The following is a 17,571-nucleotide window of genomic DNA, read 5'->3' as shown; positions in this document are numbered from 1 at the left end:
ATTATCAGCATATAGTAAAATATTACAAAAACTGGTAAGAGACAGTTCGAGGACATGAGTATTAATGCTATAGAGCAGAGGGCTGAGAACTAAGCATTGAGGGAGAACTTTCCAGACTAGTCTGGGGGGGATGAGAGGTATTCTGATGTTTTATCAGAGTAGTTCTGCAAAATAGCAGCCTCACCATCCTCGAAAGTACACTCAGCTTAAGCAGTCCGCCTGAACGCCGTAAGTAGGACATTGTCATATGCAGTAGCAATATCAAGAAACACACCCACAAGGTCAATGCATAGTCATAGCAGTGGTACACATACCATTAGTACTAAATGACAGTTGACAGTTGACAGTTGACAGTTTCGTATGCATTAATATTTAAAAAAATCTAGCAGTCTGTCATTTCCCTATCATGAGTACACGTTTCAACCTCCGATTATTAGAATGAAAAGTTTTACAGCGCCCCAGGTGGCGGCGATAAATTCTTAAGTCTCGCGCGTAAAAAGATTAGTGAGGGCAAATTGTCTATGGGTGATAATAAAATGAATAAAACAAGAATTCAAACAGTTATCTGCCTTTAATCTGCATTTCTTCATAAACCAGCAGCCATATCATTCAATCGGTACCATTACAGGAAGAGAAATTAATACACTATTAGATACTGTTACAGTTTGGTTTGAATATGTGTTACAGATGAAGTTATGTGTAGATTTCCATAATTTTTAAACTACTATTACTATGTAATTGCGTATGAAAACCAGGGTGCGATGCGATCAATCTCTCAATTATAATAAACTTTATTTAATAACGGACTAGCAGTTTTATAATTAATTAATTATTTTGTACTTAGCATTATTTCCATGCCGGCTATTACGCTAATGTTTGAGGGGAATCAGGTTTTTATTTATCGATAAAGCACTATGGTACATCTATTTAAGTATTCGGCTTAATACGGATAAACGTAGTATCGTTTTAGATAATATTATTCTATAATTAGATTAATTAATCCCGGATCGGTCGGTGTAAAGAAAAACCTGTTTCCTTATGAATATGACTGAGACACCGCATCGCACATTAGACACTGTGTACCGTACTGATTTATTTGTGTGTGTGATGTGCAAAGTCGTAAAAAATCCGTTTAACGATAATTTTGATTATGGCCGAACCCTCCACTTTAAATACACATTTTTTGCATTTGTAATAATTTTTGAAAATATAAATTTTGATAATATTTTTTTCCCTTTTGTTCCTAAATATTAATCCAAATAGTTTTATTATCCTTAATATTGTATTTACAATTTTTTCAACAGCCGAAAAATATGTTCAATATTTTTAATAATATTTTTTAACGACTCTTGTTAAGTAGTAGGTAACAGTACAAATATTATTCATCACAAGTTGGTTTTCATTGGTCATTAACATACGTTAAATTACACCTTAAATCTATTTCTGAACGATTAGCAGTAGGTCATCATATAAGGAAACGTTTGGGGCTCATCGCCGGAAAATGCAGAGTGGTGAGTGGTGTCTGTTCTTGGAATCGTCTTTCGCCAGCTGAGTCGTGTACAAAATATAACCGTTTAGTGAGTTTGTCGTAAAGGAAAATGCAAAAATCGTGCATACGTTTTGGATTCAATTGCTTAAATCAAATATAATTTCAATTTTTTGAAAATTCTATACTTCAAAATCTACTTTCCAAATGCGAGGTAATTTTATTAGTTATTTGTTGGATTCCAAAAAATATGCACTCCAGACCTGCTGCTAAACGTTATGACGTTACAAAACAAATGGAGTATTCGCAAACATTGAAATAAAGGCTTTCAAGGAATTATCGCAACAAATTTCTAACTTGTATACACAAATCTTACAAAGCTAAAAACTTATAGTTAACTACAACTAATAATACATTTAAACTAAACGAACAATATTTACATTACGACAATGCATTTATACATATTGTTTTATATCTATCTAATAACAGAAAAACTAAGATTCGAAAAAGGTAGGCCACTAAGACTGACACATTCACTACGTATTCTAAACTATACGGTGCATATTTCGCTAAAAACAAAAAAAAAAACTCAAAGTAAAAATAAATAACCTTACCATGAGATTTCACGTTGTACTTATTTACAAAATGCATTCACAAATCATACAAGGAAACGTAAAGCCAATATTAATTTTGTACTAAACACCTAGTTATACTACGAACAATTTATATTGTTAAAATAGCTACATCGAGACGAGTATATCAGTCAAAATGTTTTATTTTACATAAACATTCCATTAAAAACTTATTATTTTACTAAACTTGGCTGGAATCGTCAGATTCGAGTAAGGCCAGACCGTAAGCTAAAGTAACGAATTTTAAATCTCCCTATAGTTGGAACGGGGATCGAAGATGTTACGATAAAGTAAATAATTTATTCTCGCAAAGACAAAAGACAACAATGACCGAGACAATTACTATCCGACAGACGTGAAAAGGTCACGTGATCAAGGGTTACATAGAGGTCATACTCTAGAATTAAAGATTAATAAGGCTGCGTCTGTTGCGAAATATTTGTCGCGTTGTCTGTATTCCTTATGTCAAACCTGTCAAAACTTTAGTTTACAGTTTTTGTAGTTGGACGTATGAATGATTAAAACACGGTCCTTATAAAATGCATTTAACGATCGGTGTTTAAATTAAAGTAAGGAAATAATTGTAATCACTTTCTTAAAACAGGGGCAAAATGATCTAATCATAATAATCCATTCAACAGTTGTCCCTCAAAATTAATCTAAAACGTTATCGATTCAAGTCGATCTGTCTCATTTCGTCATAGCGTAAACACGGATAGAAGAGACAAAAACTTCAATTCTAATACACGAGTAGTTTAAGAGAGCTTTTTACTTATAAAACAATTATTTATATAAAATTAAGGGTATAGTTCGCCTTATTTCGTCATATTCGGGTTCTTAGAATTTAGACCATTTTGACATTTGCTAAAATAACGCAATGTCAAACCGTTTTCATATCTACAAGGGGCTATTCAATCAGCTGTTAAAGACTTCCTTTTACTCAAGAAACTAGATCAGTTGTAATACACTGTCACAGTAATATCTTTAACAGCGTAAACACAATTTGACAGACTTTCTCTGTCACAAGACTGATTTGCTATGAATAACATCGGGGCTTGTCCAGGTCAAAGAGCGCTATATAAGAATAATTTCATTCAGGTCAAGAGGCGTTATAAGTAAAAGCAATGTTAAACAAATGACAATAATAACATATTAAAATAGTTGACGTTAAAGATGACAGTAACATTAGACCATTCCTTTTGACATCATTCGTACAGTATTTTTCAAAGCCTGACGTTTGTTGCAAAACCATATTCTGATAACTTCACGTTCGTAGCCTAGTTGATGTGCGAGGCCAGTTATTTCCGTACCTGGAATAATATAATTACAATTATTTATTTTTACAACACATTTTTACAAAAGATATATATTTTTTATAGATAAATATTTGTATACATAAATATATATTATGAAATGTATTTTGAAAGCTCATTTTTTATCTAATGTTATTTGCTATATATACGAATATATCATTGTCACAATGTCCTGGGTTTAATTTTGGTTCTTAAAACTGATTTTTAAACACGTCTTTGTAGACGCATTTTATTAATTAAAGATGATTTAGCAGCATTATGTGCCCAACCCGAAACAGCTTTTTTCTTAAAATTTAACCTAGAACTCCCCTTCGATCCCTGGCTGCATATGCCCCTACTTTCTTTTAATGTGCGCATTAAACATTCGCTCTAACGGTGAAGGAAAACATCGTGAGGAAACCGGCTTGCCTTAGACCCAAAAAGTCGACGGCTGCTTCGTGTGTCAGGCACAGGAGGATCACCTACTTGCCTGCTAGATTGACAAATGTTAATGAAACAGATAATCTGAGGCTCGAACCTCAAAAGGGCCACTGATTTATTTATTTTTTTATATATGGAACAGTAATTATATTATTTTATATGCTTGATTATAAACGCGAGAACGACTAGTCAGAAATCTCATGAATCTCAGTCTCATCAAGTCATCAAGTCTCGGAATATTCATAGTTGTTGCTTATGTACGCCAAAATCCAATTTGACTAATGGTGGGCATACTTAGCGCTAAGTATAACCCCTGTTCAGCTGTCAGTTATTAGATAGCCTAACGTTAAGCAGCAAAAAAAGACAATGTTAAAACTTCTTTTCTATGCATTTCTCGCCCTCCTAGACAATACTGTTATGGTTACATAAATACAAACCAGTGGTTTTCTAATCATGACTTTTTATTCAGTAAAAAAAATAAAAAAAATTGGCTGTCTGTAAATTCGAGTTACAGACGATAATTTAACACGACTTCATAAGAAAACAACGATAAAAAATTGGATACAATTTATGAATTAAATTGAATTATTATCACTAAATTATCATTGTTTTGTATAATAAAAAGAAGCTTTACAAACAGTTGACAAAACAATTTACTGTTCTTGGCCTAGCGGCTTCAGAGTGCAACTCTCATCCCTGAGGTCGTAGGTTAGATCCCCGGGTGTGCACAAATGGAATTTCTATCTATATGCGCATTTAACATTCGCTCGAACGGTGAAGGAAAACTTCATTAGGAAACCAGCTTGCCTTAGACCCAAAAGGTTGACGGCGTGCGTCAGGCACAGAAGGCTGATCACCTACTTGCCTATTATATTAACAAATGATTATGAAACAGAAATCTGAACCCCAGACCTAAAAAGCTGGTGCTGTCTCACTTTTACCGATGTTTAGAAGATACAAGCCAGACAAGCCAAACGCTTAGGCCTCTTTATCGTTTGTTCCGCGCTCTGGCACGCTCGGCTCAGGCGGACCGTCACAGTGAGTCATGTTTTTTTCATGCGTACATTAAGACGTTATCAATTCGTACCTGAAGGATGAGTATTTCTTTCGAAGTGCGCATTTAGGAGTTCTAAGGCTTGTGGTGTGAAGGATGTTCGCCGCTTTCGCTTCTTACTTGGTTCCATACCGATGAAGTCTGTCAGGTGATTCTGGCCCGATGCATACCTGTAAATAAATATGAATAGTTATATCCAGTCTTCTATACTTTTGTGTATGTGTTTTTGAGAAGTGTGTAGTGTGTGTAACGACGACATTGTAGCATAAGAAAACGTACGTAGAGAACATCTAGAAACTTTCACCTGTAATACCGTCGCCGAAGAAAATGCTATTCGTTCAACGCGTATAACGAACAAGTCTAAAGTATAGAACAGACATAATAAACGTGTAATCCGGAACTCTTGAAATCATTGACCCAAAATCAATTCAGGGAGAGATTTTCGTAATACACACTCCAAGTTCACATCACAAATAAGCCTATCAAATGTAAATAATGAACCTTGGTCTGGTTTCATAATACGAATGCCATTTGAATATCCTTACATAAATGAATAAGATGCAATGCATTTATGTAGGTTTTGGGAAACTTACTGCGTCAGTAAGGATTTTTTATCGCCTTATATACGAAATACATTAGTTCGTATACTCAAATTAATAATACATCTTTATTTGTCACTGAAACTTAGATATGAATTCAATATATGTACCGCGATGCGAATGAAGCTAAGATATACCCGTGTCAAAAGTACCCACACGTCCGGTTTATAAAAAAAAACACAAATTTTTGTATATTATTTGTAATAATTTTAATGTATTTTATAAATATATGCCACGTATAACGTAGGAATTATTAATATCAAAAGCGAGGGCTTATGAACAGGGTACTGTTTATAAAAAAAAACATTTTTTGTGTATTATTAGTAATAATATAAGTGTACCGAAGAAACAAAAGCGTTTTCAAAAGTATGTAACCTGTAACTATAGGTCTTATACAAGGTAACCAATCTAAAACGGAGGGCTAAAATGAAAATTAACAAGTCAGCCGCGATTAAAGTTAAATGGATGATTTGTTAGTTACCTTAATGAAGACGAGACTGAATCTATATCAGAAATTAATTCAAGTACAATTCGTTGGCAGGGGCGCTCGTTAAAAATTACCACCAAGAGGGACAAGCGATTGCAAATTCAACGCACCATTTGCAATGTTAAACCATTCCCGTTGCATTCAGATAATGCATTTTAATGATGCAAAATGTATAATCGATAGACACAAGGGGGCTCTATAAGATGTTAAGTGGTAAATGGGGAATAAACCCGGTATGCTTATGCAACTTTCAAGATAACGGTGAACACGACGCAGGATCGGAGCCGCTCCTATATCCGAAAAGTCCGTAAACGCACACGCAAGATACCGTTGATACAAATACTTCATATTAATGAAATATTTCTACATCGGCAATACGTTAGTAAACAAGCAATACGTATAAACAAAAAAGCATAACGATAGCGCAGTTAGTCCAGATTTGAGAAATGTTCATCATCGCTAAGCGTTAAGGCCAAATGACACGACGGTAATACAATATTCACTCAAACAATATTTACCTCTCCTCGGCTTCCTTCATCCAACGTTCGAGCACCGGTTTGATTTTCTGCGCACTTTTTGGTGTTATATCCAATTTCTCAAATCTGTATCGAACATAAATTAGAATGTTAGACTTGAACGGTCCGAACGGAAAGCATAACGCACGGTTGCCTCATCCCGAGATAATTTAATTTCCAAATTAACAGAGTAATTGCAGGACATTGACATAGCGTTAACGATTGAAGATACAGAAAAAACAATGGGCAATTTAGGCCAGAGTAATCAGTTTGATTAATGCCGAACGTAACAATAAAATGAATTCAATTAGAAGCGAAAGGTAACGTATGCCAATGCCCTGGCTTTGAATTGCGCGAAATGAATATTAATACAAATAAAAAAACTAATGAAATAATACATCAAGGTTTAGATGGAAAGTCTAAAATTACACGTCGTGTTATAAATAACTAATCAGATAAAGTTCTCATAACAATTATTCATAATGTCGAACGGCGCATTTGGTAGCCGACGTTAATGGCTTTGTCTTAACTACAATTGTAACGTTCTTCTGATGTATAACGCCTTCTTACCATAATTACTTGTATGTAAATACGGTACACGTGTGAAAAGGAAAAGAAAGGAACTCCAAAACCGGTAATTAGACATAATTGTATGCGGCTTACACTCACGTGGTATGCATGGATCGCCGATCAAGATTAGATTATATTAAATATCGTTGAAAGATTTAAAGACAAGTTATGTACGGTCGTAGTGAAGCGTGTGCTTAATGCATGTAACAGGCTGGTGTAATTCAGAAGCTATCACCATCCGAACTTTTAGGTTTTAGTCGAGCTGAATATTGTCAAGTTCTGTGATGGTGTTAGCTTCAGATGTGTGGATATAAAACAAAACACGTACATGTTTTGTTGTTGTGAAGACAGTTGAGCTGCTAGCATCTGCGAAGCCAGGGCACTGGGGACGGTAACAAATAATATGTTAGATAATCCATCAAAAAACCATAAATAACTAGAATGTTTTGAGTCGCACGCTTGTTTTTCATAGTTTTTAAATTAGGTAATTTTAAGGATAAAATTAGTCGAAATTATGATGAAATGATATTATTTCTATCAAGAATTGTATACTGTATATGTAATGCATTGACGCAGTTACGTTAATATGAAATTATAATTGTACCCTTCTGGATGTATGGATAATTCAGTGTATTCAATCATGAGCACAATGACCATTAAACATATTTGGAAAAAATATCCGTTACTTTTGAAATAAGTTCTCCAGTTGATTTTGTTGCCTTTGAAGTTGAACTCTGTGGGGTTCAAGTGCACAGGTGCTAAATAAGGAATAAAGTTGGCGCCTGTTTGATATTACCGGTGACCACAGAGCTGGTGATTTCCTCGATCAACGGAGAAGTATAGCAATATAGCGAGGAAATGTTGCCAGCGTTAAGGTTTTTTCTATTTTTAAATTTTTTATTTTTATTATATAGGTTAAGAATATTGTAAATTTGTGTGTTGTTAATTTATATTTTTACAATATGTTTGTACAATAGTTGAAACATTATATAGAAGTTATTACAAATATTATATTTGCTATAGATTAAACAATTAAATTTGAAAAAACGCCTAACAAGTGAAATATCTTGATGATATTCCAGTTGCACAATTAACGCTAAGAAATTGAGGTCTATTCAAGTATAATTAATTTCAATTATAATGCAAATTAATTGAGTCCAGCATAATCAAAGGAGTAACTACTGTAGCCACGTCACAATACAAAGTTGAAGGGGAGACGAAAGAAAAATTAATGGAAAATGAAATCAGGACGGGACAAAGACAGGGGAATTTTACTCTTTTAATTACACGAAAAAAGTAATTACGGCAAGATAATTAATTAACTCGAACAGAAGTAACGATTAATGATTTTATTATACGAAGGAGGTCGATTCCAAACTGAAAATACTCCTTCGAGTCATGGCCGTGAAAAACATTTTATATTAATTGATTTGCTTTAATTGAATATAATTGCCTGCTACTATTTCGTTTATTCCTAATTTATATTGATTACTTGCTTTTATTAACTCTAACGTGTATTTATTATATGTAAATCTTAGCTCGAGTTTCTGGTGAGAAGTTTGGGAACTGAAATTACTTAGGCTATGATTCTGTTAACAATGTATGAGTAATTAGACAATTAATTTTTTATCCAAGACATTATTCAGTGTTCTTAACTCATCAGCTATTCATAAACATAATTTACAATGTGTCAGACATTAACATTATAGCCACAGAAGCGTAAAATAATAAATCTACATTTCAGAAGACCCGTCTAGCACCAAAAATGGCGTCCGAGACACCGAAACGGAACGGAAGCCGAATCGTAATTAATTAAACCAACTGGAAGCAATGAAAGGAGTCACGCTGTTTTACAAATCACTTCAATTAGCGATATTAAAAAGTGTGATAACTGTACTCGGACTGCGTGACGGCGCAACTAAAACCTCTTTTGTTGGCCTCGTGGGGTTGTCAAGAGTAATTTTCTGTCATTTTTGACAACTTCGTTGGTGTTGCCAGTTTCTGTTGCGTGATTTAAGCTACTTTTCAAGCGTGCGACTCTGAATTTTAAACTGTAACAGCAATGTATAGTGTTCAATTTCTATTATTGGAGCTAGATTAACAAATTGTGTTTTAGCATGTTTAAACTTGTCTTAGTATTATCCTACCTGCATATAGCGCTCTGGCTGTAAGCGGGTCCTTCTGTAACCGAGAGAGCTTGACCAACTTGAGTCTGTGTGAGGCCTAAACCAAGGCGCCGTAATTTGAATGCTTTCGCAAACTCTTTGATGTCTTCAAGATTTATTCCATCCACCACGTTGCCCGATGACTGGCTAATTGTTGGTTGATCTGTGAATTTTTTTATATTAAGTTCTATACAGGATGTTAACTATAAATTAATTTAAATTTAATTTATTATATAAAAAAAAACAATTTTTAACATTGAAAAGAGACTAACTCAGCAATTGACACAATACAATTTTTCGTGTTCACAGAATATATTAGTATACACATGACAGTGTCATGTTATGTTTACTACAGTCATAATATTTTAGAAGAAATGTGACCTTGCGAAATCCTGTTTGTAGATAAACGACCTATCAATCGTCGATATCCTTTAATGTATTTATTATATAGGACATAAACTCACTACAAGTCAATAGAAAGGGGATCGCAAAAGTTGCCATCGCAGCGAAATTACCGTAAGCTAGTGGGCAATTTATGTAATTAGTAGATGGTGGCACTTCCTAATTATGCGGAATGTCATTAGCGCTACAGACGTGCCTCAAGCACCCCCTGCTTAGCTTGCCAATGACAAATTATCCCCGTGCCACTGATAATTGTTTTATCAATTACTTTCTCCTGGTCTAGATCAGGTTCTTCATACATACAAAAATTAACTTATCGTAAAATAACTTAAAACAGATTTGCATATTTTTAAATAGCTTAGACTTAGACATTTCAGAGTTTTTCAAAAATTGTATTCCCAAAAATATAGCTAGGAATACAAGTAACATTCTCGCATAAATCAAAATATTTAAAATAAATGGACCAATTCCACTTAGGGGCCGATCAAGTTTTACATAAGCAGATTTTGCTATTTATCCCCCCCCCCCCTCTTGTCAGTAAAAGTAAGCAAAGCTCTCAAAAATAATAGTATATAAACGTATTATTTTTATAGAAATCGAAAATGCATTTTGCATTCAAGCATAGACAATTTGTGGGTTATATGTGTGCGTAATCCAAATCAGAAAATCAAAGGCACCCCCGCCCCCCCTCCTATAGTGCTTACGTAATACTTGAACGACCCCTAAGGACAAGAAAAGAGCGTACTTAAAAGGCCGGCAACACACTTGCGAGCTTTCTTGCAATGTGAGTGGCCATGGGCGGTGGCATCACAACATCTGCGTCCTGCCCATTTGCCTTCTATTACATAAAAAAGACGGAAAACAGTACCAAAGAGGTGGTCTGCTTCATGCAGTAGCTACTTTCTCTAGTTAAGATTACAAATATTAGACAAGGTAGGGTTAGCAAATTGGCAATCGTTTTCTGTTTACCGGTGTACGGTAAATCTTGGATTGCTTAAGTTCGTTACACCGATGAATTGTTACTTGCAGTGACTGTAATCACATTATAGATGGGAGATTGAGATTGTTTTCCAATATGCATTTTGGGGAAAATTATTAGATATTTGTTGGTAACACAAAAAACTGTTCATACGAATTATAATAACAGACGTAGAAGTTGATTAATTAACCAATTTCTGATCATATTTTTGTACTTTTATTAACTTTTTATAATAAATCTCTAATAAATCACCCATACAAATTGAAGTAAAACACATTAAATTAAATGGAAAAAACTGTTTTACGTTGATCCTTTAATGGGTCTATTTTTTGAAAATGAAAGAAACATAAAAAACATTGCAAGACAACAAAAATAATAGATGGTAACACTCAAAAAAAGTGGAAATAGGCCGGTCACATAGCTTGCGTTTGTGATGGTAGATGTCAATAGATCCTTACTTAGAATGACAAGGTGGGAAGGGAAAGGAGAGAACGCCTACTAGAAACCTGGGAAGATTTTAGAAGAGGAACTCCTTAATAATGTTTAGCTTTATTTTTTGTTTTAATTGCGTTTGGCCATAACTATGTTTGATTTAGAATCGCCAAATTAATTTTAAAATTCTAAAACAAGATTGAATATAAATTTTTATATATCTTGAATTTTAAGAAAGGATTGTTAGTACTATAAAGTGTTTTACTTACTAACTACAACGTCTACAAAGGCAAGCTTTATCGGGAGCTAGCATTTCCATCTGGCAACAATTTCACATACCGAATTCTAATAATAAGTTATTACAACGATTCAGTTATGGCCAGTTCTTTTCTACTTATCATCATTTGTATACGTTTATAAAACAACTAAACGAATCAATATATTTTGACTTTAACACAATATGCAGGAGCATCGAATTTATAGACTCGATTCTAAATCTGAGTTATTATCTATATCTTTGGTACTCGAATTGGGCAACACTAACTGTCTATGGTATAATTGGCATCTTTCAATTCAGTACAAGTACTTCGCGTTACACGATAATTAAAGATAAGGCAATTGGCCGAAGTACACCGAATTCGTATGGCTCAAGATACCGCACTCTTAATTGTTTAATACGTTAAATTAATTAGATACAATTATCGCTCGCGTGTTTCGACTATTGACCCGAGTTACGTGTACAAGAACAATTTAATAAAGTAATAGCAATTAAGTATTTTGGCGATTAGATAGAATTGTTTTGGATATCTCTAATTACAGTATTGGCTGTAAATTTGATTAAATCGCAATAAATTTGTGGGGTATTATTTTATTTGGGGACATTTTGTCTATGATGAAAGATAATTGTCAGATGTATTTTTATTTTTGTTTATAGTCTGTTAAATTCGGGCTTGAATTCTATATCAAAGAAATAAACACGACGACACAACAAATTATTTTTACATTAAGCTTAATAAGTATAACACAAAAGCATACATTTTTATAACAATTAAATTTTTTTGATACACTGTGACCAAACTTTTCATTTGTTTTAATTTTTCTCTGTATCAATTTTTTATTTATTATTATTACCATATATGTTAAAAATATTGTCATTACGTTTAAATTTAATTTCATACATATTAAATGTATAACGAATATTCGAACTTGTATTTGAAAACGACCAACTTCTATATTATTAAAGATTTATACGATCGTTCATTGCAAAATGTTTCCACGAAAAACCATGCAAATGAATTCGACTTACGGTACTAGATTTAAGTTATACCCTCATCAAATCTCTAATATCGAATTTGCGTTTCAAATATTAATGTCGACTTTACATGCTAACACTATTATGATTAGTCGAAAAATATTCTCCATAATCGATTCCGTTATTTCAACGCTCGATTATGTATAATTATTCGATGAACTGGCAACATTTGTAGTTTATGAATTTTGTAAATCGAATTCTGTTGTAATGAGGTTTTATAATAGTAATTAAAAGGAATTAAAATTAGATTCGAACGTTCGAAAGTTTAACCTTTATATTATCGAAGTTTGCAGTTGGACGTCCGTAATTAAAGACCCATTTCATAATAGCTTTAAAGTGTCGAATAGAAATTGTGTAAATAAAATAAAATTTAATTAAAAGTTATTAAAGTATCTATTCGTCTATCCAATTATACAAAGTTGGCATCGCAAAAAAGGTTATAAACGCATTTTTCACAATACATTATATTATTTGTTTTGATTGAAAGGAGGTTGCATGCTTTTTTTAATTTTTTTGCTTATCTCTTGGCAATTCGACGTTTTCCCGTTAGGTCATCTGGGTGTCTATTTGCGATAATGTTAACCCCATAAGTATGTAGGTATGAACCATTTTTGAGTAATCGTGTCTTTTTAAAATAAGTCAAAATTACGACATCAAACATTTATTAATGAAGTAGCAATTTCAATCAAATTTCTTTTTATTTATAAATACGTTAAACTAGGTATTTATCAATATTAAAACAACATCTAAATTTATTCGATATTATTATTTTTTTTCAATAAAACGCCTTAAAGCCCGTAATGAAACCGGGCTTTTAGTTTATGAAAAACAGTTTTCTTAAGTTCAACAACAATGCCTAAAAACTAGGAACTTAATTAGTTATTTACAATACATACACTATCCTCCAGTACTAAACCAATGCGATAGTTTCGAAGAAAAAAAACAAAAATACATAAGATGCACAAAACCTATTTCAAAAACAATTAAAAATCACCTAACAGAAATAAGACTAGCTCGTATTTTCCATAATGCATGAAAACATTTACACGTCATAATGATTACAACATTCGAAAACAGATGGCGCTAGTAACACTTATTTCAGCGATACTTAACTCGTATATTTAAAAAAAATTAATTGAAAGTGGTAATAAGATTAGTCATGAAATTACGCTTTGGATACATCAGGTTTAGAGCTTTGTCGAACTAGTCAAAAACTTCATACATTTTGACATACAGGAGTTCCGGTATGACTTTGTCAAATACGCTATGGACGTATACGTCAGATTTAAGTCGGCGATGACCCAGTAAAGTTTCAGTTTCATAGGACGTCAAGGCGGAAATTCCACCCCTATCACCTCGGTGTCTGTAGTTAGACAAGTGAGCGTTTTTTTTAAGGCAGTTTTTCGTACCAACATTAAGTGGAACCAGGTGCCCACTGAAGTATTTCCAAATTAATTCGACTTAGGGTCCTTCAGTAAAAGAGCGTATCAATCCTTAATAAGGCGGCAACGTACACAAAACAAACGGGCAGGAGGCTCATCTGATGTTTTTTTAGTATACGATTATATGAATATTGTTTACAAAACAAATAAACATTCTTAAATTATTAAATTTTATTAAGAATTTTGTTTATACACGGATTAATAAGCAAAAGGAAGTAATAAAAATTGACTTAATAAAAACAAAGTAATGAGTTTAATTTCGATGTTTTCTTAGTTATAATTACGTATACAAAACGAAATGTCACTTGTCAAGTGGCTTGGCGGGATATTTCTTTGTTGTGGTTCGAGAGACGCTGTCCTTAAAATATCGATAACAATTTGTTTCTGGTGCTTGTTTATTTATCTTATAGAGAAATTGTGTGTCAAATTCTGTAATAAAGATTATTTACCTTGACCTTGAAAAAAGCCTCACTTCATTCGGAACAATATCTTACACTAGCAAATGCTGGAAACACGTAAACTTGTCCTTAAATATCCTAATATGTATAAAAAAACTCACTCATTTAGACCTTCTCGTGAAACCTACGTCCAGACTAAAATTACATGAATGAGTTGATTAACCTGCTCAATAAATATATATAATTAATTAGCGGAAAATTTAAAGAATGTAACAAGCCACTAGAGGTTTTTCAAATTATTAAAGGAATTATTATATAAGAAATCCTAACACAGGTTACAGTGTATCTGACTGATAGATTTGAATTTCTTTATAAAAGTTAAGTTTATTAATTATGTTAAGTACATACTCTTTTGTCGTTTAACCTAAACAAATAGGGTAATCTTATAAAATAAGAAATGTATAAAAATAAAATTGACTATAATAAAGTATATCCTCTCACAACATTGGTGTGCTTAAGGTCCTTATTGTAACAAAAATATAACGTGTCTATGTCGTGTTACGTAATGTCAGGTGTAAAATATATACATAAGGAATGCAACAAAGATTTGACTTTGACTTTTAAATTTTTTTTCTAGTAAGTCCAATATAGTAAAATAAATTCCACGTAATGGACTTATCCAAATGGGCAAAACCCTCGACCTACTGGCTCATTTCTGGGACAAAGCTAATGTCAGACTATTTTTTTTATAAAACTCTACTCTACGCCTTTATGTCCAGGGACTTTTCCTATCTCTCAAATTCAAAAAAGACACGATATATTAATTACAATAAACTAATTCAATGACAATTTTTGAACAGTATCTATTTGCTAGAAAGCAAGATTTTCGTATTAAGGTAATTGACTGACTAAAACACTACTACGCGTTCCAATTCTTTTAAACCGTAATATTATATTTAAGAAGTACAAAAAATATAAAAATCCTTAAATAAAAGTTATTCCCACTTATCCAACATGTGAATTTTATTAAATTTATTTGAACGTTTTCTCAGCCGACTCCTACACTACATCTTATCGATCTGTTCAATTTTATCGGCAACCTTAATTATTTGTAATGGGTTTTAATTATTTAATTAATTAATTTAGTTCGTTGCGAGAATGCGGTTCACTTCGGTGTCTTTGATGCCTAAACAGCCTTTATTCGCTTTATATAGTATTTAATTGTCATTTAGTTTCATCAATTATCTAGTTGGTTCATCGATACAATCTATGACTAAACTTTTTAAAATCGGACATTTGGCCAAGCGGTTTTGTTAAGGGACTGTGACGCCTGGGGTATCAGGTTCGATTCCCGATCAAATCAATAATTTTACTAAATTTGTTTTCTTTTTACATTTAGATTTTACTTTACTTAACTACGTGAAGCTATTGTAAAAAATAAAAATAGACAAAGATTCCTTTCAAATTAATTGATCTAAAAGCTCATACATAAAGCAACTTCTTAATTGGTCGTGGTATATATGACTATTGTTACTATATTTTAGAATATTTATAATAAATAATAATAACAAGTAACGAGAACATAGACTAAGTATTGATAGATTTACCCATTGGCATTCGTAATACAAACAAAGATTTTAATTCATTTTGTCATATATTTAAATTTATTGATCAAAAATACTATCATCTTTCACTATATCATCTGCATATTTGCATATTTTGACGTGGTATATAATATTACTATTATTTCATTACTATAAGAAATAATAACACTTGACAAGTAACTGTAACATAGACTAAGTACTTATAGACGTATAGATTTCATCATAAGCTTAACCCAAAAGCAATCTATCGGTTTAATATAGATAAATTAGAGTTGGTAAACAGGAGAGGAACTGAGTAATTTAGTAATTGTATCCACTAACAACGAATTAAATAGTAATCAATAGAAATGGGGCCCCGGGCGTACTCGTTTCGCTTTTAGGCCAAACGATACGATTATACGACCCGACTTGATAATTTGTCGTCGTTCGATGTGAACTTATGGGCATAGTTCAATTGAATTACTAACGTTGTTAAAGGCAATAAAAATTACTTTTAATTTGGTTTCAATTAAGAGTTAAACAACAGTTTAAGTAACAGTGGGATAAAAAATTATCAATAAAAACGTAAAATGTATATAACAGAGCTTTGAAGGAAAATTCGATCAATTACTTTGTAATATTCAAACGTGTGTATTTTAAATATACTATAGGATACGTTTTTCTTATGTAACTCTTGCTATCAATACTGACAATGTCAAAAGCCGAGTTCGTAGCCGCCTTTTTAGAACATGTGTGTAAATTTGTCTAACCGAACTCTTATGCTAAGTTTCAGAGCGCAGCTTTCACGTTATTTTAACTCCCGTATATATAGACAAAGCGTTTCTAATGCGTGATTCCAGCAAATACTGACAATGTCAAAAGACGAGTGAGTTGCCGCCTTTTTAGAATATGTTTAGTATTAACTAATAACTTAATGAATTCTAATGATAAGTTTCAGAGGCGAGTCCTAAAGCTGCATGACTCCCACATGTCAAAAACGTTTGACACTATTCATACTTAGTTATGTCTCAACCTAATCCGTACCTACTGATAAATATAATCATTATATTTAAAAAGGCCATAAATCGTCGTTTGTAGAGAGACTTATCACGTAGTTACACATTCCACTCACTCATGCGTGCGTGTTATAAACAGTTAAAAAAAAATGTTATGGAAGAGCTGGGACCCTGACGCAGGTATTTTTACTAGAAATGCATCCCAAATCTATACATTATAATCAATAAACAAATTTTTATTTTCGTATTAAAAAAGTTTCGATGAAAATGTTAAAAAGTTATGAGGTCATTGACTTGAATGAATTATGCTAGTCTCATCATAGTTTATAATTGAATTAAAAAATCGTACCGATTAAAAGACTAACTTTCTATTGTTTTAAAATGTACACTCGTCGACAAAATTGGATTAGCCAAGGGTTTTCGACTTGTTTAGTTTACTGAAACTTTAAATAGTCTAATAAACAATTTTTGTTTTTATCAAATTTCCGAATAATTAAAACACTTGTTTTTAGTTCGAATATTTGAGTAAATACATAGGCTTTGATTTCAATGTAGAGGGAGTTATTGTTAATTAAATTTTAAATTTGAGTATTTTAAATTTTATCAATTGAGGTGGAGCAGTGGAGGCTTAGTTAAACCCAATCCAAAACAGAGGTCTGCGTTGAAAGGTTTTATCAATAATTCCATTTTTTTTTAAATTATAACACTCTGCCATAGTGTCCAGAGACTTTTTATCTCACATTTTTTGCCAAAATAAAAATTTCAG

The 17,571-nt window shown here is 32.5% G+C and overlaps 1 protein-coding gene across 5 annotated transcripts in view; it reads right to left on the bottom strand.

Annotated features, from left to right (window-relative positions):
• Positions 1-552: 552 nt before the first annotated feature.
• Positions 553-17,571, bottom strand: part of LOC123709890 (POU domain, class 6, transcription factor 2) — a 118,921-nt gene continuing 101,902 nt past the window's right edge. For 3 of the 5 annotated variants that reach the window (XM_045661483.1, XM_045661482.1, XM_045661484.1), the window contains 5 exons: positions 9,224-9,404; positions 7,405-7,458; positions 6,510-6,593; positions 4,939-5,075; positions 553-3,428 (listed from right to left, as the gene is read on the bottom strand). In XM_045661483.1, the coding sequence (XP_045517439.1) occupies positions 3,304-3,428; positions 4,939-5,075; positions 6,510-6,593; positions 7,405-7,458; positions 9,224-9,404 (581 nt within the window). In that variant the 3' untranslated portion in view covers positions 553-3,303. The remainder of the gene's footprint in view (positions 3,429-4,938; positions 5,076-6,509; positions 6,594-7,404; positions 7,459-9,223; positions 9,405-17,571) is intronic. The other 2 variants (XM_045661485.1, XM_045661486.1) reach the window with 2 other exon arrangements.

The sequence above is a fragment of the Pieris brassicae genome, chromosome 5 (genome assembly GCF_905147105.1).
Source record: "Pieris brassicae chromosome 5, ilPieBrab1.1, whole genome shotgun sequence".
NCBI classification, from domain to species: Eukaryota; Metazoa; Arthropoda; class Insecta; order Lepidoptera; family Pieridae; genus Pieris; species Pieris brassicae.
This window is presented reverse-complemented; position numbering and strand designations above follow the sequence as displayed.